We start from the raw sequence: 27581 nt of genomic DNA, 5'->3' as shown, positions 1-27581 counted from the left end.
CCACGATCCTTGCCAGGGTCCTTCTGAGGTGGCGCTGGGCTGGGGACGGTGTACCCTGTGGGGCACACAGGGTGTCCTGGGCATCCCCACCCGGCCTCCACCAGTTACTGCCCCTCCTGGGGGATGGCAGGGTTCTCTGAGCCTGGAATCCCCTCCGAGGAGGAGGGGCCCGTCTTACTGTATCTGTCATTAATTCCCAGCCCCAGGACCTGACAGCCCCTGGGGGTGGGGTGGGAGGGTGGGGATATCTGTGAGCCCCTAGGCTGAGGGGGCTTTAGGTAGGATTTAGTCTGGATTGGGTTGGCAGGGGCCTTTCAGAATGAGGGAGGGAGGTAGGGGAGAGTGTGCCCTGTCTCCGCCCGCACGCCAGGCCCCTCCTGCAGCAAGGCTGAGACAAGATGGGCAGAGAAGTGTCTGATCTCTAGAGGGCAGGTGCCGAGCAGACACATCCTTTCCCGGAAGTGGATTCTGGTTCAGTCTCCTGGGTGGGACCCTTGCTTGTGTCATGGATCCCCTCCTGTGGGGCTGGTGCTGGGGACTTGTGCGTGCATCTGTTGATTTTGTGTAGAAAGGGCCTATGTGTTGCATGTTCTTGACCCCTGCAGATGGGCGTACACGCGTCTTCAAGAGGTGTAAATGCTGGTGTTACTGTTAGAGTTATGTGTACGTCTGTGTGTCTGTCACCTGTGCACAGGTGTGCAGGGAGCTACACGGATTTGGGAAATGCATGGGCGCAAACACATGTGGTGGGTGTTTGTATTTAGAAGCGTGTTGTGGGGGAGCCCGTTCGCGTGGACACGCACTGGAGCTTGTAGATCCCACGTGCACGGTGCGAGCCTAGCGGTTTGCTTTGAGGGGTGTGCGATAGCTGCGGCCTGGGGGAATCACGCGGCCTCACCGCCGGTAACCACTCCGGGAGCCTTGGGCGCTCAGACAAGTTGTTTTACTCCGGTGGGTCTCAGTTTCCGACCTGTAAAATGGGCATGGATTCCTGGGGGATGAGACTGGAGAGGGGCGTCCCATACTCCGCCTGACCCAGAACAGGCTCAGAATAGAATTGTGAGGAATGACCGAGTGAGTATCAGCGATGAGGCAAGCAAGTGCTTACGGAGCAGCAGAGCAGCGGGCCGCGAGGTTTATGGACCTGAGGCAAGTGCAGGAACCGGTGGGCTCACAAGGTCTGGAAGGGGTGTTGGGAGGGAGGGTCTTGGGGAGAGAGAGAGGAGAGGGGCTGGAGCAGGGTCCCCCACAGTCAGGCGTGGCCGCGTGAGCCCGTCTGCTCACCAGCATCGCCGCGAAGGTGAAGTGTGCACGCCCGGCCAGGGTGATGTCCTCCACGCGTAGAAGGCGGGCGTCCCCTGGCGTACGGGAGGGAGGCCGGCTGTGCAGCATTGCCCGGTTGCCATAGAAACGAGCAGAAGGAGGTGGGTGGCTGGAGAAGGAGGCGGGCCGGGAGGAGGGAGGGGAGGAGGCAGCGGTGGGGGGCGGGGAGCTGGCTTCTGCAGCTCTGGCGCGGCTGCCTTCCCGAGCCAGCGGTGGAGGGAACCCGAGAGGACCGAGCCTCCAGCCCGGGCACCAGGCCCCCTCCCTGCCCGCCACCACGGAGAAGGAGGAGGACAGCCAGCCCCTCCGGCCCTGGCCTGGCCCAGCGGGGGCAGTGAGCGCCTACCTGCCCCTGGCTTGGTGCCCAGACGGGCCCAGGTAGGCATCCCGACGGAGGCAGCTGGAAGAGGCTGCATGGAGAGTGGGGGCCCCCTGCCCCCGAGCCGCCCCCTTCCTTCCTCCCAGCAGCACCCGGTAGGAGGCATAGAGGCTGGAGGGGCCGGGGTCAGTGGACCTGGGTGTGGAGCAGCCTGCATCCTGGGAGGCCCTCTCCAGAACCAGGACCCTCCTCAACAGGAGGGCCGTCCCGCCGTTGCCTTCCTCCTCTGCACCTCTGTCCCTCCCTCCACCGCGGCCACAGGTCCTGACTGTAGACATGCTCCCCTCCCTGGGGGAAGTGGGCCCAGGGGGCCTGGAGCTTCCAGGGCCCCACGGTGCTACCCTTGCGCAGGCTGAGGCTAGAGGGAGCAGTGAGGATGCCCCCTGCCCCCACTCAGGGCACTGCTAGGCCCTGGCCATTGGAGAGCAGCAGACTCCTGTCCCACCCGCCACACCGGCTGCCTCCGTGCTGGCCCCAGATGATCTCAGGTGTTGGGCTTAGACCTCCTGGTCAGGGAAGAGGCATCTTTCTCCTCCCCCAAGCTCAGGCCCTTTTCCTTCCTTGTTCTCCCCACAGTGCTAGAGCCCCAGATGGCCCAAGGGACCCCCATCCCCTCCCCGGCAAGCCCAGGATCTCCACATTGGGGATTGGGTAGGGGTGCCTGTGGCCCTCCCTCCCCCGTCGCTGTCCCTCTGCTGCATTGCTCCTGGGGACAGACTCGGCTGCTGCTGGGGAGCTCGGGGAGCTCGGGCAGCCCAGGCACTGCGGAGGCGCCTCGGCCCGCGGCTCAGGAGGGGGCGGGGCTGGGGCCTGGGGAGGACCTGGCCGCACTGCTTCGCTCTGGGCCCTGAAAGGACAGGAGAGGGCGTGCGGTAGTGCAGTCGGTGCGTTGTCCCTGGTCCAGCTCTGCCCTGGGACAGAGTGGAAGGGCCTTGGCTGGCCTGTGTGTGGGGGGAGATCGTAGCCTGAGAAGGGCAGGGGATTGGTGCATGCAGCTCTGGGTGTGCTGCAGGTGCCTGATGCAGCCGAGGGTCTGCCTCCTTCTCCATCCAGTCTACCCTGAGAGCTTGGCTGGGTCTTTGGCTGGGCCCTGGCAGCACACTATGGGGCTTCCTGTTTCCCTGGGCACATGGGGGTCAGATCCCCAGGGAGGGATCCTTGGGCCTGTGATGGGGTGGGGGGTCGAGTTGCCAAGAAGCTCGTTCATCTCTGCAAACATTAGTTGTACCTGCTGAGCACTAGGCAAAGGGGGCTTCTGCCTTGGGGTTCAGGGCCTGGGGGTGAGAAGGCCAGACAAGGTGGGGGATGTCGATCTGCCCGGGAGCCAGTGGCCAAGTAACCCGTATACATTCCCACCGTCTGCCCCCCCCTCCTCCTCTGAACACTGCCACCCTCTTTGCTCATCTCTGTCCTTCGGGGGGAGCTAGAGGACACACACACACACACACACACACACACACACCAGGACCTGGCATGGGCGTCTGGCCTGCCTCACCTTCTGTAGCCGGGCCTGCCTCCATCCCGGCCAGAACAAGGTGCTGGTGAGGCCCCGAGGGGAAGTGCTCTGGGCAAGAGCTGAAAGGAGCTGTCCTTCCCCAGACCCTCCAGGCCTCACCCACCTCCTCTAGGCCACTTTCCCCCTCTTCCTTGTGTTCTGCCCCACATGTCCCTGGGGCCTCTGCTTGCTCTGTGTCTCTCTTTTTCCCCAGACCCAGGGGCAGAGATGCCGCCAGGATGGCCTCCTGGAGCACATTCCCCAATTCTACCCCATTGCACCCAGTGGGCCCACAGTGGAAGCCAGTTTGAGACTCAGCTTCCCCGTGTCCGTCTTCCCCATGTCAGAAGGGCGTTGAAAGGAGGCCCCAGAGGCACTCGGAGGCCTGGGGTTTAGCCAGGGCCTGGGGCCCTGGGACAGGCTGGAGGGGCAGTTTGGCCTGAGGCTGGCCCCTCCTCGCAGGCCCCCTGTGCAGGAGCTCTGGGGGCGAGCCAGGAGGCATCTCAGGGCTCCAAAACCGAGGTCCTGCTCTGCTCCCCATCTCAGGACATAGCACTCCACCTGCTGGCTGCTGAGGCCTGGACCCCAGCGCAGGCCATGACTCCTTCTCTGTCTCCTGCTCTCATCCTAGCCGTTAGCAAATCCCGTTGGCTCCAGCGTCAGAGTGTTTCCAGGCTCGCTCCAGCGTGAGCGCCTTGGTGCTTTCTCTCACCTGGAGGACTGCAGCCACAGCTAGCCGGTCTCCTGCCCCGCTCTCCTCTGCTTCCCCCCCAGCAGCCAGGGATCCTTTAAAACCTAAGCCCAATCACATCCCACCTCTTCTCAAACCCCGCAGGGGCTCCCAGCTCACTCTGGGGGAAAAAGTCAGAGGTCCCACTCTGAATCACAAGGCCCCATGGGATCGGCCTCCTGCCCCAGCCTCCCTGTCTCAGCCTTTCTGACCTCCTCCCTTCCCCCTCCCCCTCACTCACTCTGCTCCAGCCACGTAGACCCCTTCCCCCTCAACCCCAGCCCCCTTCCCCCTCAACCCCGGCAGCCATGCTAACACCTCAGCCCCCCCCCCCAGCTCTGGCTGTTCCCTCTGCTTGGATACACTTCCCCCAGATGCCTGCATGGCTCCCTCCCTCGCCTCCTTCAGGTCTTCACGCGAATGTTGCTTCCTGACAATGGCCTCTGACCACAGTGTGTAAAATAGTGTGACTGCTAGGTGCCACCGTCGCCCCCTGTCCCCTTCCCTGCCTTGTTCTCCACCACACTCGTCACCATCCGACACACCTCATCATTTCCTTATTCATCTGGTTTCTTGTCTGTCCGGCCCTCTAGAATGTCAGCTCCGTGGGGTGGGGGGGTTCTGTCTCCCTCACTGCGCAGCTCAGAGCTGCCCTGAAAGGACTTGGGCTGCAGAACAAAGCTGGGGCTGGCCTCTCCCCATGCGGCCAGGAAGGGGAAGAAGATGAGCTGCACGTGTCCCACCCCCGGTCGCACTAAAGACACGGGGCACCTGCCTCCAGGTCTGAATTCGTTCCGAAGTTCTATGCCGTCCGGAAAGCATGGCGTGCACCCCTTACGGGCCTCCCGTCAGAGCAGGCAGACCTGGTCCCTGCCGTCCAGGAGGCCATGGGGCCGAGGGCTCAGGACAGGACCGACCCTCTCAGACGAGCCATGCGTGGGATGGCTGGTCTCGAGGAGAGAAGCACCCAGAATGGAGAGGATGGAGGCCTGTCTATCGCCAGCTCCCACTCCTGCCTCCTCATCTGTGGTGTTATGGTTTGGACTCCCCAAGAGGCTGACCCGGAGACAAGGATATGATTGGAGAGGTGATTCCTGGAAACAGTAGGCGAGACACCCTGTCCTGTCCCTCCTGTGGGCAACGAAGGCACAGTCCCTCTGGGGATCTCTGGGAGCCCCTGGAGGACCACCTCAGGCGTGGCCCACCAGGAGGGGTATACACCATTCCCCCGCCGTTGCTTGAGGGCCGCTCCCGACCCCCTCTTACCCTGCTTGACTTCCTCCCCTACCTGTGTCACCACATAGTGAGGAAGGTGGTACGTATTCACTTCCTGGCCTCCTGCCTGCCCTGGAGTGTAGGCTCCATGGCGGAGGCCGGCCTCATTCCCTGTGGAGTCTGCACTGTCCTAGGGGCTCCCTGGAGATGGACAGGCTGGATGACATGTTTCTCATCCACTTGGCTTGGGAACTGGAGGGTACAGGGTGGAGGCTGCCTTTAGGGATGGTTTTCTGGAGGAGAGAGAGAGGGTCTGGGGCTGGAGGAAGAAGGAGAGGGTAGGGAGGGTAAAAGCCAAAGGTCAGAGTCGAGGGAGGAGGAGAGGAGAGGCCAGCCAGGGTGGCTGAGGTGGGATGGCTTTACTCATTGGCTTTAACGTTTTCCAGCAAGGATGAGCCTACCTGGTGCCCTCGACCCTGAGCCTCTCTCGAGCTCTCCAGCCTCACTGGAGACCCAGGCTCTGTCTCCCCCAGTTTCCCCATTTGTGTTTCCATCCTCTCCTTCCTTCCTACCTTGGGACTCATCTCTGAAGGAAGGGCCCCTTGGGGACTGCCCCATGGACCTTACGTTAGAGGAGATGGAGGTCGGGGGGCCTGGATTTTACAGCCAAAGAGAAGGCAAGAGGACACCAGGCCTGCGGTCTTCTTTTCACAGGGTGCCTGGAGACCTGGGGGTCCCAGGTGAGGCCCAACAGTCATGGAAGGGAATCTGAGCCCAGGTTACCAGAACAAAACAGCATAGACTGGGTGGCGTGAACACCGGCTATTTATTTTCCACAGTTCCAGAGGCTGGGAGTCCCAGATCAAGGTGCTGTCTTGTTGGGGTCCTGGTGAGGCCTTTCTTCCTGGCTTGCAGATGGCTGCCTTCATGCTGGGTTCTCACGTGGACTTCCCTCAGTACGTGCGCAGAGGGAGACGGGGAGAGCCTCTCTCTTCCTCTTCTTTTTTTTTTTTTTTAAGATTTTATTTATTTATTTGACAGAGGGAGACAGCCAGCGAGAGAGGGAACACAAGCAGGGGGAGTGGGAGAGGAAGAAGCAGGCTCATAGCAGAGGAGCCTGATGTGGGGCTCGATCCCAGAACGCCGGGATCACGCCCTGAGCCGAAGGCAGACGCTTAACGACTGCGCCACCCAGGCGCCCCTCTCTCTTCCTCTTCTTATAAGGACACCAATCCCATGAGATGGGGACCCTGCCCTTCTGACCTCATTTACCTTTAATCACCTCCTAAAAGTCCTGTCTCCAAGTACAGTCACACCAGGGAGGGGGTAAAATATTAGCATATGAATTTGGTGGGGACACAAGTCAGTCTTCAGCAATGGTCTCTGGGGGCATTAGCCCAAAGAAAGAAGGGGGTGTGAAGTCATCCAGAGAGATGGGCATCTCCTGCTTTGGAAGCTCTGCAGCTCTGGAAAGCATGGGTAATAAAGCCTCTGATAATAATACTCACAGTCAACACGGTACCTCTTGCACCCTGGGCATCATTTCACAATAACCCCGTGGGCTGGTATCCTCGCCTCCATTTTGCTGGTGGGGAAACTGAGGCACAGGGCGTTTAAGCGACTTCCCAAGGTCACATAGCCGGTGAGCGGCAGAGCCGCAGCCCCACGGGCAGTGCTCTCAACAGCTGTGCTAACGGAGCAGGATTTTCTCTACTTGTCCAGAGGGAACCAGCAAGATGGGGTTCACCGTAGGTGTGAGTAAGAGCCGCACCCGGGTGTAGGGGGAAGTAGGTGAGGGCTGGGGCATTCAGGGGAGGCTTCTTGGAGGGGGTGGGGCTGAGTTGGCCCTTGAAGGGAGGCGGGGTTATTTTATTTTGGGGAGAAGGTGAGTGATAGGACAGCATGCACCCAGGCAGGAGGGAAGGCATGAACAAAACAGCAGAAACTGGAATGATGAGGGGTTGTGCATCACAAGGAGGAGTGGAGGGACAGCACCTTACAACTGACCCTGATCCTTCTTGCTGCATCTGAAGCCCCAGCAGGGTCTGGTAAGAGTCCTGGTGTGGCCCCAAGTCAGGCACCGTGAGCCTGGCCATCTCAGGGTAATGTGAGGAGTAGGGCTGCTGCTGGGAGTGTTTGTGGGACCTGAAAACCACCCTGGGTGAGGGCGAGGCAGCTCTGGCTTCCCATGGCCCTGCCCAGGTTGGAGCCGAGCCGCTCCCTTGGGAGAATGTCTTAGGCCGGGAGGGCTGGGGTGACACCCACGGACGGCTGGCTCTGCACTGGGCACCTGATGGGGGGCAGGGGAAGGACTGGCCCCGGGGCCTGGATCTGACTCTGTGTCCTCCCTGCTGTGTGACCCTGGACGAGTCATTTAACCTCTCTGAGTCTCAGAGAAGAGAGGCAGGTCACCGCCCATCTCAGTGGGCTGTTATGAGGGTTGGAGGTGAAGGGTATGAAGAGGCTGGCACGTAGCAGGTACTCAGAAACGGCTGTCGTAGGTGATGTAAAGGGAGAGGGAGGGGAGGGGTAGTATAGTAGCCTCTTCTGTCTGTGCGGATCCCTGAGGCAGGAGGGCTCCCCACTGAGGGCAGAATCCTCATGGGAGATCAAGGAGGAAGAGACCCTGGAACTGGACCCTGAGGGTTGGCCAAGAGGAGAGGAAGGGGATGCCCAGAGAAGCAGGGGGCCTGGGAACAGAGGACAGGTGGGATCTGGGCGAGATTCTGGCTTTTGGTTGTATCACCATCATTATCAACATTTTTTGAGTATCTACTCTGTGCAGGTGACTATATTTGGCTCTGAGGGACAGAATTCAATATTTCTACTATTTAATGAATGAATATTCCAGAAGGTGCTTGGCATTCATTCCTTCAACAAAAACGTCCTGTGCATTTAACTATGTACCAGGCATTGCTCTGGATGCTGGAAATACAGCAGAGAACCTGACAGACAAAAACTACTGACCTGAGCAAGCTGACATTACAGTGAGAGAGGAAGACACAAACATGATGAATGTTGGGAGCCTGGCATGTGGTAACACGTGCTCTGAAGAATAATAAAGTGAGGAAAGGGAGACGGGAGAGTGCTAGGGATGGAGAGTGTCAAATGAAATGCGGGGTGGTTAGGACATTTGAGCAGACATGGAAATCTGGGACGGGGCGGGGGCACTCCTGGCAAGTGCAAAGGCCCTGGGGTTAGAGCAGCAAGGAGGTCAGTGGAGCTGAAGGAGATGCAGGGCCTCCTAGGAAGGAATTAGACTTTTCCTTGGAGGAAATGGGGAGTCACGAGAGGATTCTGAGTAGGGCAGTATTAGGATCTGACTTAGGTATTACCAGTGTCCCTCTGGTTGTTGTGGTGAGGAACAGACTGGAGTGGGGGTGGGAGTGAGGGACTCAAGGTCGGAGGCAGGAAGGCCACTGAGGAGAGTGATGGGGCTGGGATCAGGGTGGTTGAGAGCAGAGCCCAGAATCTGCTGCTGGGTTGGGTGGCGGCAGGAGGAGAAACAGGCACCTGTGATTGTTAGTGACTCGTGCGTGATGCAGGAATCCACATGCCACCTTGGTCCAAAGCTGGCCCACCCTCTCCGGGCCCCTGCTCTCAATTTCTTCAAGCCAGGGGTGGACAGAACATGCCCAAGGCCCCTGCCCTCCAGGGGCTTTTAGAAGCAGCTGGCAGGAAACCTGGGGCCCGCAGAGGGATGCTTTTCACCCTGGGGCTCCTTTCTCCCAAAAGGAAAGGTCAGGGCCAACATGCAAACTTTGCACTTCCATAAACGGTCTGTATTTTTCAATAAGAGCTTACCACCCTTCTACCATTTGAGTGTCACATGAGACTGAAGTACTGTTTTCCCGTCAGATGAGTTAGAAAACCGAGACCCCGTGACAGAACTTGACTGAGATCCCACTGGAAAGTGGTAGGGCTGGAGCAGAGCCCATGGCCCCCCACCCTGTTCACATGCCGAGGGCTGCACCATCTTTGTGAACGAGAAAGACCTGGCTTCTTCTGTGGCTCTACAAGGACAGCAACCCTCGCCCCCCTCCATGCGTGCGCCATGGGACTGCCGCCCCCACTACAGCAATGGTGACAAATCAATAATGAGAGCTGACAAGCTCTTTCGGTCATGTCCCAGCCTCTGGGTTCTCTCTGCAGTAACGTAGGGGTGACATTAGCACCTGCCGTAGAGGGGTGCTGGCAGGATTTGATGTGCTAAGACACATGGACGGTCCTTCGCACCAAGTCTGTGCTCCATAAATGCCAGTCATTATTATCGATGATACAGGGCTTGCAGGGCCACGAGTGCTTTACAAGCACCGGGAGCAAAGTCGGATGGGCAGGGTGCTCGTTTGATGGGTTCTGCTAAGAGCACATCAGGCTCGCCCACGGGTGTGACAGATGCTGGCCGCATCGGCTTCCTGACTCCGAGAAGCAGTGTTTGCCGTGACGGCAGCTCCTGACCACCATTCAGGAGGGACCTGGCCTTTGACCAGAGTTAAGCCTCCCCCCAGCGCCCAGGGTGGGGGTGTGAGGCCGATTTGCAGGAGGCAGGCGTGGGGCGGGAGGTGTGACTGGCAGGCAGTGCTGGGGGTCCACGCACCACCTGCCACTTCCTCTCCCCGATGCTGCCCGCCTGTCCTGAGCCTGCCGCTTGTGGGCCCAGCCTGGCCCTTCACCGTTTCATCCAGTCCTTGCGTTTGGGTCTTAGCGTCCTCATTTCACAGCCAGGCCCGGCACAGTCACGTGAATCGCCTAAGATCACACAGCAGTTTGGTGACCGAGCAGGGAGCAGGGACCCCCCCAAGGCTAGAGCAACCCGTGGTACCCCAGCTGGGAGCCCGGAGACCTGTGACTTACCCGCACTGAGGGAGGGGCCCCAGCAAGTCCCACCCACCCACCCCAGAGTCTGGACAGAGTGGAATTGGTCTCTGCCCTGGTGCATTCCCTGCTGTCTTAGCTGCAAGGTCTCCTTCCTCCTTGCAGTCACTCTCAGTGCACTCTCAGTCCTGGCTCCCGGCTCCCTCAGCTCCCCTCCAATGCAGGCCTGAGGGTTTAAAATGTGCAATTTATGCACATGAGGCAAAATTTAAAAGGCATCAAGGACCGACAGTGACAAAGCTCCTTCCCATCACATCCCCCAGCCACCTAGTTCCCCGAAGGCAGCCACGGCTACCAGCTTTCCAGAAGTGTTCCCTGTTTGTGTATTTCCCCCCATACAAATGGAAGCGTCCACAGCCTCCCTGTTCTGCACCCTGCTCCTTTTGTCTCGGTGCCATGGCTTGGGGAGGGCTCTGGTCGGGACCAGAGCATTCTGTGGCCCCCCTGCACCAGAATTTACTGAAGCCGTCCCCTGGACGGGCAGCTGGGATGTTTCCAGCCTTTGGCTTTTACAAGCACTGCTGCAGCAAATGGAATTAGGCAGCGTCAGTTCGCCCTGCCGGCTGGAAGGTGAATTCCTAGGAGAGGCATCGTGGGGTGAGGGAGGCATGCCTCTGTCGTGGGGAGAGAAGACGCACCCTGGTCCCCTCTGATCAAGGCTCATCAAGTCACTTCCCCACTACCTGGGGTGGGTGTGACCTTCACTCTCCTGAGGGCCCGTCCCTACCCTCAGGCCCTCCTCCCCCCACTGCCAGCCGCTGACAGCTGTGCATTCTTTGGGTCCCAAAAAGCACAGTTCGGTATGACTTCAAGGGCTCTGGGTAGGGCTCTGGCCCCAGAGATGCTTACCCAGCCTGGCTGAAAGGCCTTCGTTAAACATCCTCGCCTTTTACTTTCTCGTACCTACATGCAGTGATCTCTATGAAGTGAACACTGCTTTGTAAGTGAAAGGTGCCAGATTCAGAAGAAAAAAATCCAGACCCGTTTCTTTGTCCCTCGATGAATCCTAGCCGCCTTGCCTCCCACCGACCCCCACTGTGCATGAGTTTGTGGGAAAGTTTGAGGTTTTGCTAAGCGGGAAGGAACACAGTATATTTAGGGCCTGGGAGGAGCAAGGAGAAGGCGGTACTGGATTCTTGCTGGGAAAAGGGCACCAGCCCCTGCACAGGCAGGGAGACTGAGGCCAGAGAGAGGAGGGATAGCCTTGATCAAGGATCCTCACGTGGTGATGCCCCCTGCTCCGAGCCTGAAAGTGAGCTGCTGTAAGGACGGAGTATCCCCGGGACCCCCGGGTGGGACTGAACTTTGCAGAGGCCAGCCCTCCCCGTGTCCTCATGGCGCGGGGTGCGTAGTCTCTGAGCAGCGCAGAGACATGGAGGCATCCCCTGGCCGTCCCTGCCTCGAGGCTGGCAGCACCTCGTGGGGTCACTCCTGCCCCTTCATTGCCCCTTTGAAGACCAGGTCCCTGGCCCTCTGGGTCCTGTCTCTTACTACTGAGCCATTCTTGCGGCGGGGTGGCAGCGAGGCCTGGGTGGGGGCTGGGAGGAGGACAGCGTCCCCGGCCCTGGGGCAGCACGTGGCCTAGATTGGACCGCCGTGATGCCTGCCGACAGATCCAGGCCGCACAGAGCCGCTCCAGTGCTCACGCGGATCACAGCGGTCTGACCCGTAGGCCGGGACGCCGCATGTTTGGGACTCTTGCGGAGGCGTGTAAGTGGCTAAGGGAGGCTTTTGAGGCCGGGCACCAGGGCAGCTAAAAGGGCATTTACAGGGGCCCAGCCTGGGCCAGAGATGGAAGGCGGGCCCTATGGCCAGCTTCCCAGGGAACTCAGGTCAGGTTCCGGGAGGGGCCTGTGGGGAGGTTCGGGGGGCTGAGATCAGGGACTGTGTTGGGTGGGAGAGCTGAGGAGGGTATTTTGTGTCTGGTGCGAGGGTGCAGGTGGATCAGGGTGGGGGCAGTGCTAAGAGGGACAGATTGAGAAGCCAGCTGGGGTTCACTGAGCCCCAGTGGGCCCTATGAGGTACCAGGCCCGGGGATGGGGAGGGGAGTGCAGGACATGCATAAAGAGCTGTGTCTACGAGGCAAGCTGCAAGCTTACATAAAGCAAATCTGTAATTCTCTAATGTAGCTCTGAGTCCGGGAGCCCAAAAACAGTTGTGGTTGGGGCAGGCTTCTGAGAAGGGCTGCCACACTGGGGCTGGAGAACCGATCTGGGGGAGAAGGGAGGGAGAGGATGTGGGGGGAAGGGCTCGTGGAGGAGGGATGGGGGATGCACACAGGGGTGCTACGAGCTTACTCTTGGGGCTACCCCGGGGATGGCGAGCCAGTCGTGCGGCCGGAAGTCCCCGTCCCCATGTGAGGCTCAAGCCTGTGCAGCCGTCATCCTCACAGTGCGCTGGGGGCCCAGGCTTGGACTGGGGCACGGGGGGCACTTCCCCCCCTCCAGGGATCTCTCTTCTGCCCTCCCAGCGCATGAGCAGCCGCGCCCGCTGACCGCCACCGCGCACCCACCTGTCCCCTGCCACTACACCATGTCTGGCTCCTACGACGAGGCCTCGTTAGCTCCAGAGGAGACCACTGACAGCTTCTGGGAGGTGAGACAGCTGCTGTGGCGGCCCAGGCTCCCACCCCCACAGCCTCGGGCCTTGCTTCCCAGCCGCTCGGGTCCCTCCAAAGCCCTCCGTGTTCCATGAAATGGGGTAAGACGACTGCGCACCAAGGCCTGAGCCCCCGTGCCCCACGCTGCCCCTGGGGAGATCCTGCCGCATTTCTGGGTGTGTGCCAGGCACCTGCTGTCTGTCTGCTCTCAGACCCCAGCTTTACAGCTTCCACAGCCTTCCACAGCGGCTCCCGCCCCCGACCCTGGGGCGTGAATTCCAGCAGCCCCACAGCAACAAAGAGGTGGCGACAAGCCTAGAAGCCAGCATTTCAGGAGCCTCCCAAACTATTTGAAACCAAGAAATACAGTTTTTTCGATTGGCTTCCAAAACCCAAAGCGAAAACTGCCAAACCTATATTAATAAGTGTTTAATGAGGCGTCTACAAAACATAATATTATGTCAAGAAGCTGCAGCTCAGCTCGACACTTACATGACTCTATAAATATAATGCATTTAGCTCACAAGAACAAAATGAATAATTCATTCGAGTCTGGGTCCAAATTATAAAAATCTTGCACTTTGTGGCAGCAAGGAAATTATGTGTCAAGTGGGGTGAGGGAGTGTATAGACCGTGGAGTATGATGCAGGGCGCTGAGGCCCCAGAAATGAGAGGGGCAGGGAGCCCCCAGGGCCTTGTCGCCGGGCGGCGAGGCGGTGGGGGGTGGGGGCGGGGCGGGAGATGGACGCGGCGGGCGCCCCCTGCAGGACGCGGCGTCCTGGGCGGCTTGGGGTGGGGGGCAGACGGCGAGCCCGCGGGAGTCGTGCTCTCTCCGTGGCCGCCAGGTGGGGAACTACAAGCGGACGGTGAAGCGCATCGATGACGGCCACCGCCTGTGTAACGACCTGATGAACTGCGTGCAGGAGCGCGCCAAGATCGAGAAGGCTTACGCGCAGCAGCTCACCGACTGGGCCAAGCGCTGGCGCCAGCTCATCGAGAAAGGTGCCCCCATGCCCACCCCGGGCGCAGAGCCTGGGCCCTCCCCGGCTGCCCACAGTCTGGGGCCCGGGAGCGCCCTGCCACCCAGACGCACCTGCACCCCTCCGGCCACGGGGCCTTTGAAGGCACCGTCCCCACACCGGCGCTCTGACCCTCCCACACCCAGCCAGGTCTCCCTGCCCCTGTTCAACTCGACTTTGTACAATTTTAGGTTGGATTAAAAAGACAAAACAAAACCAGACAACCTTTTTATTTCCAAATAATTTTAACTTAGAGAAAAGTTGCAAGAATTGTGGAAAGAACTACACAGTCTTCAACCAGATTCACCAGTGAACCTTTTGCCACATTGTTTTCGCAGTCCCTCTCTCGGATGCATATTTTTTTCTGAACCATTTAAGTGGGAGACCTGCCAGTTTACCCTAAATCCTTTGTCTGTCTCCCAAGAATAAAATCATTTGTTTACATACTCATGGTTCACCGATCAAACTCGGGACATTTAATATGGCCCATATGCAAATTTTATGATAGCAGTTGTTTGTGCTGGTCCAGAAGCCAATCCAGAATCACATCTTGCTTTAGTTGTCCTGTCTCTAGATTCCTTTAATCTGGAACACTTTCAGGTTGGGGTTTCCATGTTTTTGTTAATTTTTTTTTTCTTCCTCGAGACCCTAACTCCCATGAGGGCGGGGGCTGAGCCTGTACTCCCCAGCATAGTGCCTGGCACAGAGCCGATCCCCAGTATACAGACCAACAAATGACTGTGGAATGTCTGGTCCCAGTGGCCTCCTGGCATCTGTCACCAGCTGCTTCTTCAGTTTTACATTCAGTCAACATTCCTGAAACACCTACTGTGTGCCTGGTGCTGTGCTGGGCTTGTGAGGGCTTGCAGGGTCCAGGCTGCCCCCCATGGGGCTCACCAGCTGACAGGGGAGATAGGGAGTGGGCGCAGAGGCAGATACTGTATGAAGAATTCAGTGAGGGCTGCAGGCTGCAGGGTGTGAGAACAGAGCAGTCAGAGAAGGCTTCCTGGAGGAGGTATGTGGGCCCTGAAGGATGGGTAAAACTGTAAAGAGAGCCGGGGAGCGCATTTCTGAGGAGATGGCGTGTATAAGGAAAGCCTTGGAGAAAGGAGGCGTGAGGGAGGCCTCTGGGCAGTGGGTGATGAGGACCTTGTGACTCCATGACCGTTTCCTCAGGGCCACAGTATGGCAGCCTGGAGCGGGCCTGGGGGGCCATCATGACGGAGGCGGACAAGGTGAGCGAACTGCACCAGGAAGTGAAGAACAACCTGCTGAACGAGGACCTGGAGAAGGTCAAGAACTGGCAGAAGGATGCCTATCACAAGCAGATCATGGGCGGCTTCAAGGAGACCAAGGAGGCTGAAGACGGTTTCCGCAAGGCCCAGAAGCCCTGGGCCAAGAAGATGAAGGAGGTACTCAGTGGGTGGCTGCTGCAGATGGGGCGAGGGTGGGCAGCCGAGCTTGGAGGGGCCAGTCTGATCAGAGGGGGCGAGTCTGCAGTGGGAGTGGGCCATACCTCACCTGCGGGGGAGCAGCACTGCCTTGCTGGCAGAACTGTCCGCAGATGGGCCGGGCACCGCAGTGGCCGATGGGAGGGTGTCCACAGAGGCGGCAGGCGGTGCCCTGCAGAGAAACATCCACAGATGGGTGGGCACTGCTCCCAAATACCTGGAGCCGGGGCCTACATCCCTTCTGCCTCTTCCGAATGTGCGCTCCAGCCCCCGGCAGGTGGGAGGGCTTGCTGAGTGACCGTGTCTGTTCCCGCTCCCTCTGCCCCACAGCTAGAGGCAGCGAAGAAGGCCTACCATCTGGCCTGCAAGGAGGAGAAGCTGGCCATGACGCGGGAGATGAACAGCAAGACGGAGCAGTCAGTCACGCCCGAGCAGCAGAAGAAGCTGCAGGACAAAGTGGACAAGTGCAAGCAGGATGTTCAGAAGGTGCCGCAGGCCTGGCGGCCGAGGGCCCGTGGGGGCGGGGGGTGGCTGGGAGCCGCAGGCCCGGGTCTCACCCTCCCTTCGCCCCGGTGCCCACAGACGCAGGAGAAGTATGAGAAGGTGCTGGATGATGTGGGCAAGACCACACCGCAGTACATGGAGGGCATGGAGCAGGTGTTCGAGCAGTGCCAGCAGTTTGAGGAAAAGCGGCTGGTCTTCCTCAAGGAGGTGCTGCTAGACATCAAACGGCACCTCAACCTAGCCGAGAACAGCAGGTAGCCGGGTGCAGCGGCTGCTGGGCGCGGGCCGGACGGCAGAGGGTGGGAGTGGTGTGCAAGGCACCCCGGGCCCTGCGTTATTGGGACAGGAAGGGTGGGCAGAGTGGCAGGGGCCAAGAAGGGAGAGGCTTTAAGGTCGTGGCTGCCTGGGTGCAAGCCGACGCAGACAAGGCACTAGAGAGACATAGTGGATGTTGCTCTGGTTGGTTGGGGGGGTGGCTAAGGCGGGGATAGGGAAGGGTGCCCGCTCGGGGATTGCTCCTTGGCCGGCCCCCCTGATCCCTAGATGGGGGGCCTGCCAGCACCCTGCTCCCCTGAATGGGCTCCCTCTGGCCCTCAGCGAGCATGAGAAGGGGCCGTGGTGCATCTTGGCCCCCCACATCCCATCTCCCCCGTGCACAGCTATGTCCACGTGTACCGGGAGCTGGAGCAGGCCATCCGGGGGGCCGACGCCCAGGATGACCTCAGGTGGTTCCGCAGCACCAGCGGCCCTGGCATGCCCATGAACTGGCCCCAGTTTGAGGTGAGGAGGTGTGGGGATGGGGGAGGGGAGTCGGAAAAGGCTGGAAGGGACTCAGGGGGAAGCCCCCTGCCTCACTGCTCCCCTGGGGCCCACTAGGAGTGGAACCCAGACCTTCCTCACACCACCACCAAGAAAGAGAAGCAGCCCAAGAAAGCAGAGGGGGTGACGCTGACCAATGCCACTGGAGTGGTGGAGACCACATCCCAGGCTGGGGACCGTGGCAGGTGAGTGGCTCCTGTGGAGCTTCCTGGGGCCATAGGGGCCCACATACTGGGGCAGTTGAGTTTTACCTCGGGAGACAAGAAATGGTCTAAATCACAGCAACCTCATGCTCCTGTCCAAGATAGTGGCAGGTCATCCTCTGAGAGCACCCACTGTGTGCCAGGCGCTGTCGTAAGCACTTTCCATATATGAACTCATTGAAGCCTCCCAACACTGAGAAGTGTGTAAAGAGTCTCATTTTGCAGATGGAGAAACCGAAACCCAGAGAGATTAAGTGACTTGCCCAAGGTCACACGGCTAGTTAGTAAGCCTCAGAGCCAGGATATGATGTCCAAGAGGTCAAGCTGCTTAACCACTAGGTGCCCTTCTCAGAGGAGGGGTCAGGTGTTCTCAGGGGTCCACTTCAGCACCCCCTCACTCGGGGCTGGGTAATAATGCTAATAATAGCCCTGCCTCACATTTGTCGAAAGAGCTGTCAGTGAGGATCACTGGCTCGGGAGCCCCTCTTACAAGGCTCGTCCCTGCACCAGCCCTGGTGGAATTTGGGGCCAGGGCTCTGACTGGCAGGAGAGGGCAGCTCTAGGGACAAGGGGAGAGGCAATTCATGCTGGGTCCTCTCCTTGTGTCTCAGCGTTAGCAGCTACGACAGGGGCCAGCCTTATGCCACCGAGTGGTCGGACGACGAGAGCGGGAACCCATTTGGGGGCAATGAGGCCAACGGGGGCTCCAACCCCTTCGAGGACGACGCCAAGGGAGTGCGTGTGCGGGCACTCTACGACTACGACGGCCAGGAGCAGGACGAGCTCAGCTTCAAGGCTGGTATGGTGGGCTGGGCTGGGAGGGCGGGGCGGGGCCTGAGGGCAGGGAATGCCGGGATTGGCCGGGAATGCGGATGGGCGGGGCCAAACTTGAAGTGGGACGAGCGAGTAGTGTGGGGGTGGGGCCTGAGGGCTGGGGCTGCTAGGAGACGCGACAGGACCAGAAAAAGGAAGCCAGAGGTGGGGCCTGGGCTTGGGGCAGGGGTGGGGGAGGGGTGAAGGCCGAGACCCAGATAAGGTGTTTGGCCGGGGGCAGCACGCGGGTGTCGGGGTGTGGCTGGGACTGGTCTCCAGAGCGGGCATTGGGGCAGTAATGGGAGGGCATTGGGGTCGGCCCAGAATAATAGTATTGGAGAGCTTACCCAGCATTGTGGGGGTGCGGGTAGCTCTCTCTGAGCCCCTGTCAATGAGCTCCTCTGTGTCCCCTTCCTAGGAGATGAGCTCACCAAGCTGGGCGAGGAGGACGAGCAGGGATGGTGCCGCGGGCGGCTGGACAGTGGGCAGCTGGGCCTCTATCCCGCCAACTACGTGGAGGCCATCTAGCTGCCCTGCTCCCCTCCACACCACCCCTCCGTCCTCGTCCACTGCCTCCCCTCCCTTCTCTCTCTTGTCCCTCTTCCCTCGCCATAGAGTTCCAGACATATTTTCCGATCAAGCTTTTATTTTTTTAAAAGTCAAAACAGAACAAAACAAAAAATACAGAGACAGAAGCATTTGCAGGGCCTCCTGGAGGCCGGAATGGTGGGACCCGGGTGATGGCCCCAGGGTAGGTGAGGGTCTTAGTACTGAGCCCAACAGAGACATTACAACATCTGCTCTTCAGATCCCACCAAAGAGTCTCCTGAGCCCTGAGGGTTGTCTCCTGGACCCTTCTCTCCTGCCTCACTTCCCACCCTTAGCCCCCAACCCCAGGCTGCCAGCATCTGCCCCCCCTCCTCTTCTCTGGGCCTAGTTTTCTGACCTCTTCTTCTGTCCCACCATGCTCCCCTCCCTCCACCACCCTCCTGTCAAAGGCCTCCCCTCCAGACCCCAGAGGAGGGGGGCCTCCCAGTCTTTAGTCTTCCGTTTTGCCCTGGGGAGCACCCTTTTTCTCCTGGCCTTACCCCTAAGGACTGGTGGGTCTAGAGGAGGAACGGTCACTCTCTTCTCCCATAGACATTTCCCGGGATCCCTAGACTCCCCCAGACATGACAAGGGGTGAGCTGGAGTTGGTGACAGTGTCACCGGGGTGTAGGAGGGTGAGTGAAGGAGGGGCAGGCCCTCGGTCCGCCCAACACCAGGCTCAGCTGAGGGACCAAGACCCTGCTGGGGCCCTACTTTCCAGCTGTCAGCAGCTTTGGGCACAGGCTCTTAGAGCCATACCCCCGGTCACTTGCAGAAACCCTGTCCCCCTCTCCCAAGTCCTCAGGCAGGGGGAGAGGCCTCAAAGCCCAGGGCAAAGCCAGCAACAGTAGCAACCTCTCCCATTTCCTGGGGAGGAGGGCACCTTGCCCACCCACTTGCCTCCCTCCCTGCATCTAAAACCATAGATTCACTGGGTTCAGCCGGCCTCCAGGAGACAGCCTTGTGGCCTCCCACCCCTCTCTCCCCTTCTCTGGCCTTCCCGAGAAGACACTGCAAGGCCCAAGGGAGTCTCCAGCCTGGGACCATCAGGAATGCGGTAGCGCCAATGGGAAAGACACGGCTTTGGAGAAGGGAGGCGCCCAGGCTCTCAGAGCAGGATGGTCACCAGTCTTTCTTCCTTGTCCCCTCCTCCCCAACCGGCCCTTGCCCCTGGAGCAGCATTCCCCCTGCTGGCAGCCCCTCCATATCTCTGGGCCTGGGTCTCAGTTAAAGGACTTTTCAGGGAGGAAGGGGGGAGGAGGCAAAGGGCCTGCCCAGAGCCAGTGTTTCCTGTGGTGGGTGAGGGAAAGCAGTGCTGGGTTACCAGGTAGTTACCGTGTTCCGGCTTCTGCCACACATGTGGGCATGGGGGGCTTGGAAAGCAGACCAGGGCAGGACAAAAAGCTCAAGGTGGGGGAATGGCTGGAAGGAGGAGTCTCTCTGGAACTTCTGGGGTGAGGCCCTGGGAATTCTTGTAGTTCGAAGAAAGCTTCTGGACCTCAGGACTGCAGACACCCTACCTACCCCCTTCCACAGCACCTGGCCCCTGGGCCACCAGGAAAGACAGTGTGATACCCCAGCCCTTCCGGCACCCCTCAGTCCTCTTTTGCTCCCTGCTTCTCCCAACACTCCACTGTTGGGCCGTGGACCCCAGCCTCCAGGTCCTGACCTTGTTCCTGTGTGCGCAGAGGATCGTGGCAGACTCCGGCAGGGGCCCGAGCTGGCCAGGCCTCCCTCAGGGCGAGGGGAGTTGGAGGGTGGGGACGATGGCACCCCAGGGACAGGCAAACTGCGCCCCCCCGGACCCCCATTTCCTGTCACTGTCTGCTCTCTGGGCATCTGCTGCAGCCTGAGATGTGCCCTAGGCCCCTCAGAGCCCAAAGCAAGATTTCGGAAGCCCTCTGCCCTCCCAACTCTAGACCAAAAGCCCCTTCAGCCTCTCCTCCAGGCAGGAGTTGGGGCTGGGGTCCTTGGCTCTTCACCACGTACCCTTGGAAGACAGGAGGCTGGCACATCCGCGCCTTGGGGCCTGGGCTCCCCCTCTCCGCGCCAGTGGCTTTCTAGCACCCGGGGAGGTCTGTGGTCCTGGCTGGACCTCAGGCCTGTCCCCCTCAGCACGCCAGCTGCCCACTCCGGGGCAGGGACTTGAAATCCCATTCCTTCCGAGCAACCACCTCCACGGCCCGGTTTGGGACCACTGTCTCTCGGTCCCCAGGCTCCTCAGGACCCCAGAGTGGGAGGGTCTCCCACCCGGCCGTCCCCCCTACCCCCGAGCTCTAGGGGCCCAGCCCCACCTGTCAGCGCTGGTGTCAGGGCACTCACCACGGAGCGTGGGGGCCACGCCCCTCGCTGTGCCCACCACCTCTTGTAGCCCCCTCCCTGCACCCTCGATGCTGCACGGGCCCGCCCTGTGGGGCTCGGCGACTCGTGTGTTTTGTCCCCAGTTAACCACCATTCTGCGGCCTGGTTCTGCCAGGGGCCGGGGCTGCCCTGCCGCCCGCCATCTGCTGCCCTAGGCTTCCTGACTCCATTAGTCCGACACTTGTGACCCTCCGAGAAGTGCTGTGGTCTCAGCAATGCACCTGTTTTGTACATGATCGTGTAATTTAAAGGTATATAAATACAAATATATATCTATCAGTTGTGATTGTATGACTGTGGATAAAATCCAGAACTGTGTCAACCTGGCTGGATGTGGTCCTCTTGAGTCTTGTGTCTTTCGAACTCTCTAGAGGTATCCATGGTTGGGAGGTCCGTCGGGCAGATCGTGCCCAGCATGCTGAGTGCTGTCCTGGCTGACCGCCAATGGGCTGGAGGACCGAGGGCTGGGCCCTTAACCTCCCAGGGCCCTGGGCCCTGTCTGCACAGGGCGGGTGACAGATGGTTCTGGGGGGCCTGGTGACGAGCACTGACCAAGGGCACTGGGGCATTCAGGGTTCCAAACTCACAGTGCAAGGGTGGCCCCAAATAGGTTTTAATTTTAATTTTTAAAAAAGATTTTATTTCTTTCTTTGAGGGAGAGCAGGGTGGGTGGAGCAGAGGGAGAGGGACATGCTGAGTGCGGAGCCCCACGTGGGGCTCGATGCCATGACCCTGAGACCATGACCTGAGCTGAAATCAAGAGTCACATGCTCAACTGACTGAGCCACCCAGCTGCCCCAGGTTTTGATTTTTTAAAGCCACATTGTAAAAGTGACTGCTGAGACCTGTGGCTCCTGGTTGTTTGCAGTCCCAGGTGCCCTGTGGTGTGACATCAGGTCATGCCACATTTTCCTGTGTCCTGCCCGTCCTCTGGCAGCATTTCTGTGAGGGACCCTTGGAGGGCTCCTCCAAGAGGGCTGCTCAAGTGCGCAGGACCGCGGAGGCTCTGGGCTCCCAGCCGTGCTGTGCCAGACCCTCGCCTGGCCCCAGCCCTGCTCCCGCCTCCCCACCCGCAGCTAGGTCTCCTGTGGGCCAGGCAGGAGTCCCAGGTCCCTGGGCAGGTCTGCTGCCAGTTCGCTGCATCCCCTCCTGCACCCCAGCCTCAGCTTCCCCCCAAGTTGGGTGGGATATCTCTCCGAGGCCCCTCTGGCCCGGGCAGTCTGGCAGAGCCCTGACACGCACCCATGATTCAAGGCAAATGTCCCACAGCCCCCTGCCCTTGTCTCCCCTGGCCTCAGGACAGACAGGAAAGGTCAACGTGGGGCTTGTTCTGTTCACCACCCCATGTCCTTTATCCCCCAGGTTCAGCACGAGTGACCAGCCCCTGGTTTTAGCCACACAGAAGAGCCTTCAAATAAAGACCGAAGGTTGCCTTGTCTGCTCAGGCTCTTACATGCGCTTGTGGGGGGCCCTGCAGGCGGTCCCGGGACGAGGGTCAGGGAATACCTGGGCTGGATGGAGTTCGGACAGGCAGGTGTGCGGAGGAGGAAGCGGAACCCGGAGTTCGAGGTCAGCACACGAGGTGTCAGTGGCTGGCCGTGGGCCTGCCAAGGGGATGTGCGCTTTGTGGCAGATCCACACGGCAAGCAGCTGCCTCACCACCCCCAGAGCGCCCCTTTCTGGAGGAGCTCCAGCTCCCCACTCTTAGCCACTAATCCCCCTTCCTTTCCTCCCTCGCAGCCCTAGCCTGAGACCCCAAGCTGCTCCAGGCCCAGGTTCAGCTGGGGGCACGCAAGCAGGTGGCTCTGGGGATGCCGCTGGGGGCAAGGCAGGAAGGCTGGAGACAGAACCAGTTCAGCAGAGCTGATCTGAGTGCTGGCTGGGCTCCCAGTCGGCCCCCTCCCTGGGAGGAGGCAGACAGCCGGGGGCCCAGAGAGTCTCAGGCCTGGGGCAGGGCCCCCTCCTCCTGCCAGTCCCATCCCAACTGACAGATGCCAAGGTGTTGTTTGCTCACTGCCAGGAGTAAACTTTCTTCTGGAGACAATAAAATCGCCGGGGGCAGAAGGCAGCAGTATGGGGCAGCATTTAACCCTCAGCAGTCTGGGCAGCGCTGGCTGGCTCCCAGTCCTGTCTCCTGGGAGCCTGGCATCTAGAAGCCGAGGGCTATGGAGGCGAAAGGTGCTGACCAGTCACAGAGCAAGAGGCGTGGAGGGGCAGAGAGCGCTGTTCTTGTGGGTTCAGTTCCTGGTTCTGCCCCTGATTGGCTGTGTGACTCTAAGTCACTTAACTGCTCTGAACCCTAGTTTCATTGTCTGCAGGATAGCGGAGTAGCCCCTACCTCACAGTTTTGTTGGGAAGGTTAATGACAAAAAAGCAGTGGGAGCACCTCGCGTGTAGTGGGTCCTCGGGACACAGGAGCTGGGTGAACACATGCGAGGAAGCGGAGATGGGCTGCCCCTGGGAGAATGGGTGGGAGGTCCCCATCTCCCCCAGGACGTGCGCGCACGCACACATTCTGACCCCCACCTCTCCCCATCGGCGTGGGCTGCTGTGCAGGGGGCATTGCAGAGGTCTATGACTCTCCGTGAGAGACACCGCAAACGAGCCAACCTCTTCTCCACCCCATTTGCTGCCTCAGAGCCAGGCGGGGAGGGGGAGGTGCCCACCTTCTCCTGCACCCCTGCTGCCCCATCCCAGGGCCCCCGGCTTGGCCAAGCAGAGACAAGGGCTCAGGGTCCCCTTGCAAGAGGGTTAGCACCCCCGCCACTTCAGGCAGAAAGCCCCGATCTACAGCAGAGCAAGAGCGTGTGGAGGATGCCGCCTTCTCTCCCTTCCTAAGTAAGGGAGATCCCCTCCAGCTCCAGTCCTACTCCCTTTCTGTCCCCCACCATGGGGGGAAGGAGGTGAGGGCCATTCCAGCCTCTCCTTGATCTTGATGGCTCACTGCCTCTCTCCCACAGCTTATACCAATCAATGATCCCTTTCCTTGTAGGCTCAGCTCAGTGCTGCTTCCCCCAGGAAGCCTCCTTTGGCCACCCCGAGGCCACTGTGACCACAATCACTCTGAGCATTGGTGACCTCAGGGCTGTGCCATTCACTCGCTGCACAGACACGGGCCATGTTGGTTCTCTAGTATCTTTATTACCCGTTCCCAGGAGCACCCCTGGCTTCCCAACTCGGGTGCAGACGTGTCCCAGCACCACACCAAGCATGGTGCAGAATAGGTGGCAGGGAGCATTGGACTGTGAGTGGCCTTGGCTAAGTCACTGCCATTCGGCTGGCTCTGCTCTGGAAATTCTGGGGTCAGGAACTGGGGTGGAGGGACGGCCTTCCCTGGGGGAGCCGTGAACACTGAGGACGGCCCTGGCTCCTACCATCCTCCAGTGGACCGGGCACATGAGCAGTCAGGCCTGAGGAGGAAGCATCCCCACCCTGGGGTCCCTGGGGCCCTGGAGAGCTCACTTAGACTCCTGGGGCCGTGGGCCGTCCCCTCCCTGACCTCGGACTCCGATGCCCGCCGACTGCCCTCTCCCTCAGCTCAGGCTCTGGCAGAGGCAGGGGCGGGTGGGCGGGAGGGCTGGTGAGGGCGAGTTTCGGCCCAGGGCCTGGCCCGCAGCCCTCAGATGGGGTGCACAAACTGGTAGACGAGGCGCTGGGAGATGTCCGGCTTCCGGATGATGCCCTTCTTGTAATACTGGCGGATGGAGCGACTCAGCTTGTCGTAGTTCATGGCGGGCCGGTTCTTGCGGATGCCCCACAGCCGGGCCACCTGCGCGGAGTCCTCGATTTTGAAGATGCCTGAGGGAGCAGGGGGGCCCAGAGAGAGCCAGCGGTGCCAGTGGGGGGGGGGTGGCAGGAGGGCAAAAGACCAAAACCAACAGGTCAGACTCAGAATGCCAAGGTGCCCAGTGTCGGCTGGGAGCAAGGGCCAGGCTGTGGGGGCGATAAGCCCTATTCCCCGGGTCGTGGTGACCGTCAAAGACACTGGACAGAGTGGGTCACGGGACCCAATGAAGTGGCAAATTCTACCCTGGAGTCACCAACCTCCTGAGTGCAGGGGCAGCCCGTATCCGTTAGTGGGTTGTTTGGGGCCCCGAGGGCCTGGCCCCTGCCACCCTCTGCTCCTATCGTGGGGTTAGCACGCCCGACCCAAAAGCCCTGCGGGGCTCTGTGCTGTGTTCACGGCTCATTTGTCAAGGTCATCCCCACCCCCGCCCCCGCCACCTTCCCCAGCAGTTCCCAAGCGTGCAAGACCTCTTTGCCAGCCTCAGACACTTAAGCCAGCACAGCCCTTTCTGGTAGGATCCATTCAGAGGAGGGGGCAGAAAGAGTGGACCTGGAGCCAGACTGACGCAGGCTTGAAGCCTGACTCTGCCATATTCTACCTTTAGAAGCTGAGGCCCCTTTCTCTGGTCAGCGGAGGGGGTGGTAGCGACTGCCATTTGTTGAGCGGTGACAGAAAGAGCTTACAGCAGAGCCTGAAGGAAGTCCCCTTGAGAGGAACTATTACATTGCTAACACCCCAGTTCTCCTGGCAAACCCAGGCCAGCACACCCCCTCCAGGAAGCCTTCCCAGACCACCCTGCCCTCCCTGATCTCCTTTCCCTCGAAGTCTGTCATGGAACCGTCGCTCTGAGGACCAGCTCGCATGAAGTTTCGGATATACACGAGGGTTACCACCCCTTGTGTGGGAACTTCTCTCCACCCTCTCTAGCCCCGCTTGTCCTTCCCACTCAGCCCAAGTCACCTCCCCTGTGAAGTCCTCCTGGACCAAGGCACAGCTGCCCCCACCGCCCCATCGCAGCCCCGACATGCTCTGTAGGCCAGCTCCTTTCACTGCTAGCTCTCCCCCAGCACCGCAGGTCCCTTGAGGATGGGGTGCCTCTGACCCTCCCTAGACCGTCGGGACACTAATTCTCCGTAAATGTTGCCGGGGCAAGTGTGGCCAGAGGTACTCAGTGAAAGGTTGTTGGGTGGATGAATCCAGTCCATCTTATAGATAAGAAGACTGAGGTCCCGGTACCCATAGCTCCAGACTTGACTCTGAGTGTTTTCCAACACGCGCTCGCACACACACACACACACACCCCATCTAGTCCTGTCCAATGAGGTAACCACTCGCCATATGTGGCCTTGAGCACTTGACATCTGGCAAATCCGAACTGAGATAGGCTGTAAGTGTAAAATACACATGAGATTTGGAAGACTTAGCAAGAATATCTCATTAGTAATTTTATGCTGATTATATGTTGAAATTTTAATAATTTATAATGCTAGATTAAGTAAAAGTATTATTAAAATTAAATTCACCTGTTTAAGATTTGTTATAATGTGCTTACTTGGAAGTCTAATACTGTCTATGTGGCTCACATGGGGCTTCTCCCTGGACCCCCGCGGTCTCCCCGGGGGAGCTACAGTGTTGCAGGCAAAGACTGTCTAATTCTCAGCCGAGTTTGAAGCCCTTAGTGTGTCCCGGGCACTGTGTGGAGCCGGGTGTCCTAAACAGGACAGAGCTCAGCCGGGAGGCAGGTGCGGACGTGAACGCACGCAGACTCCGAGCCAGGCCAGTGGGGGCCGGTGTCTGGCATTCAGGGCAGCGTTGGGGGCCGCTCCTCCCCTCTGCCCAGCCCCCAGCCCTCCCCTGTGCCTGGGGCCTGGGGCCGGGAGGAGGCCGGCAGGCCCCGGCGCACCCTCCTCCCTGCCTGTTCTCCCTCCCCCGCCCCGTGGCCCCCTGCAGGGCGCCCGGCTCACCCTTCTCCTTGTTGAGCCACCGGATGAAGCGGCCGTAGCTGTGGGGCTTGAGCAGCAGCTCCTTGAGGAATTGCCACAGGTGGATGGGCTGCCCGGAGCAGGATGAGTCTACCTCGCTGTCGGTCCAGCTGTCCTCGCTGGTCGAGGCTGAGCAGCCGTGGAGGGTGGCGGTGAGTGGGGGACCCCCTGCTTCTGGGGCAGCCATCCCTCAAGCCCGGCCCCCGGCCCCCCGGCCCCTCTCTGTGGGCCTGGCTCACCGCAGTAGTGGACAGTCCCGGGAGAAGTCCTCTCTTTCATCCAGGCCGCTGCAGGGCAGGGAGAGAAGGCTGGAGACGCAGGGCAGACCCCAAGGGTGCAGGAGGGGGCTTGGGTGGGACTGTGGGGCCACAGAAACTGCCCCCTGTGGCCAAGCAAGGGGGTGTGGAGGCAGCCAGCTTCTGCCCCCATCACCACCTGGCTCTTAGCCGGGCGCTGACTGCTACCCTTGCCGGCCACTGGGCTGGGGCGGGACACTGGTCTCTACTGGTCATAGGAGTGGGTCCTGTGCCTAAGGGCAGGGGCGTTGACTCACGGAGCAAGCACTGTCTCCTCCAAAGCACATGGCTCTGTGCGGGGCAGACAGTGGGATGGGGCACGATTTAAATGTGAAGGGGCTGGCCCACAGCCATGAGAAATAGGGCGGCTGTAGAGATGCTGGGGGGAGAACAAGATCCAAGCTACACCAAGAGCAGAACAGTGTGATACTCCGGTGCTGTTCATGTTAGAAGGGCGAAAACCACACATGTGTATCTGCTTGCTGTGTGTCTCCCCAGCAAGGTGCCCAAGAAACTGGGAACTGTGGTTGCCCCTAGGGAGGGGGACTGGGGGTCAGGAGTGAGCAGGAAAATTACTTTTCATGGTACTATTTTTCACTGTGGTCTTTTAAAAGAATTTATTTATTCGACAGAGAGAGAGAGAGAGCACAAGCAGGGGGAGCAGCAGAGAGAGGGGGAAAAGCAGGCTCCGCGGGGCTTGATCCCAGGACCCTGGGATCATGACCCGAGCTGAAGGCAGACGCTTCACCAACTGAGTCACCCAGGAGCCCCTCAAGATGGTCTTTTTAGAAATCATTCGTGTGTGTTACCTCATTACTTCTTGAATGAGAAACAACACAAAACAAACAAATGAAATTTTAAAAAGGACAAAGAAGGACCTCATAGTACCCACAGTCCCCATCAGCTATGCCAGCCGCACCCCCAGAGTGTAACTCCTATCTTTTAACTTCCCACATGCCCCGCCCTGTGTTCCAGGGGCTTGACCAGGGCTGGGAGCGGGTCGGGGCTGGCGAGTTTGCCCGGGATCCTGGGGTGCAGTTGCTCGTCGGGCTGGGATTTAGAACAGAGCCCAGACGGGGAGCAACGGGCTGCTGCCCCAGCAGACAGTAAGCCTGGCTGGCGTCCTGGCCTGCCCCCCCCCC

The 27581-nt window shown here is 59.8% G+C and overlaps 2 protein-coding genes across 3 annotated transcripts in view; one reads left to right on the top strand and one right to left on the bottom strand.

Moving 5' to 3' along the window:
- The window catches only part of PACSIN1 (protein kinase C and casein kinase substrate in neurons 1), a 55906-nt gene extending 35210 nt beyond the window's left edge, over positions 1-20696 (top strand). Inside the window, exons 2-10 of the mRNA XM_040644738.1 lie at positions 12488-12612; positions 13462-13618; positions 14812-15047; positions 15417-15572; positions 15669-15844; positions 16250-16370; positions 16467-16594; positions 17224-17411; positions 17844-20696. Coding sequence (XP_040500672.1) covers positions 12550-12612; positions 13462-13618; positions 14812-15047; positions 15417-15572; positions 15669-15844; positions 16250-16370; positions 16467-16594; positions 17224-17411; positions 17844-17953 — 1335 coding nt within the window. The 5' untranslated portion in view covers positions 12488-12549 and the 3' untranslated portion in view covers positions 17954-20696. The remainder of the gene's footprint in view (positions 1-12487; positions 12613-13461; positions 13619-14811; positions 15048-15416; positions 15573-15668; positions 15845-16249; positions 16371-16466; positions 16595-17223; positions 17412-17843) is intronic.
- A 2885-nt stretch (positions 20697-23581) lies between these two features.
- The window catches only part of SPDEF (SAM pointed domain containing ETS transcription factor), a 6845-nt gene continuing 2845 nt past the window's right edge, over positions 23582-27581 (bottom strand). The window contains exons 3-5 of one of the 2 annotated variants that reach the window (XM_040645203.1): positions 26383-26430; positions 26126-26272; positions 23582-24172 (exon numbers count right to left, since the gene is read on the bottom strand). In XM_040645203.1, coding sequence (XP_040501137.1) covers positions 23994-24172; positions 26126-26272; positions 26383-26430 — 374 coding nt within the window. In that variant the 3' untranslated portion in view covers positions 23582-23993. The remainder of the gene's footprint in view (positions 24173-26125; positions 26273-26382; positions 26431-27581) is intronic. The other variant, XM_040645204.1, reaches the window with a different exon arrangement.

The sequence above is a fragment of the Ursus maritimus genome, unplaced genomic scaffold (genome assembly GCF_017311325.1).
Source record: "Ursus maritimus isolate PB19 unplaced genomic scaffold, ASM1731132v1 scaffold_30, whole genome shotgun sequence".
NCBI lineage: Eukaryota > Metazoa > Chordata > Mammalia > Carnivora > Ursidae > Ursus > Ursus maritimus.
The sequence above is the reverse complement of the archived record's forward strand: the minus strand, read 5'-3'. Positions and strand labels throughout refer to the sequence as shown.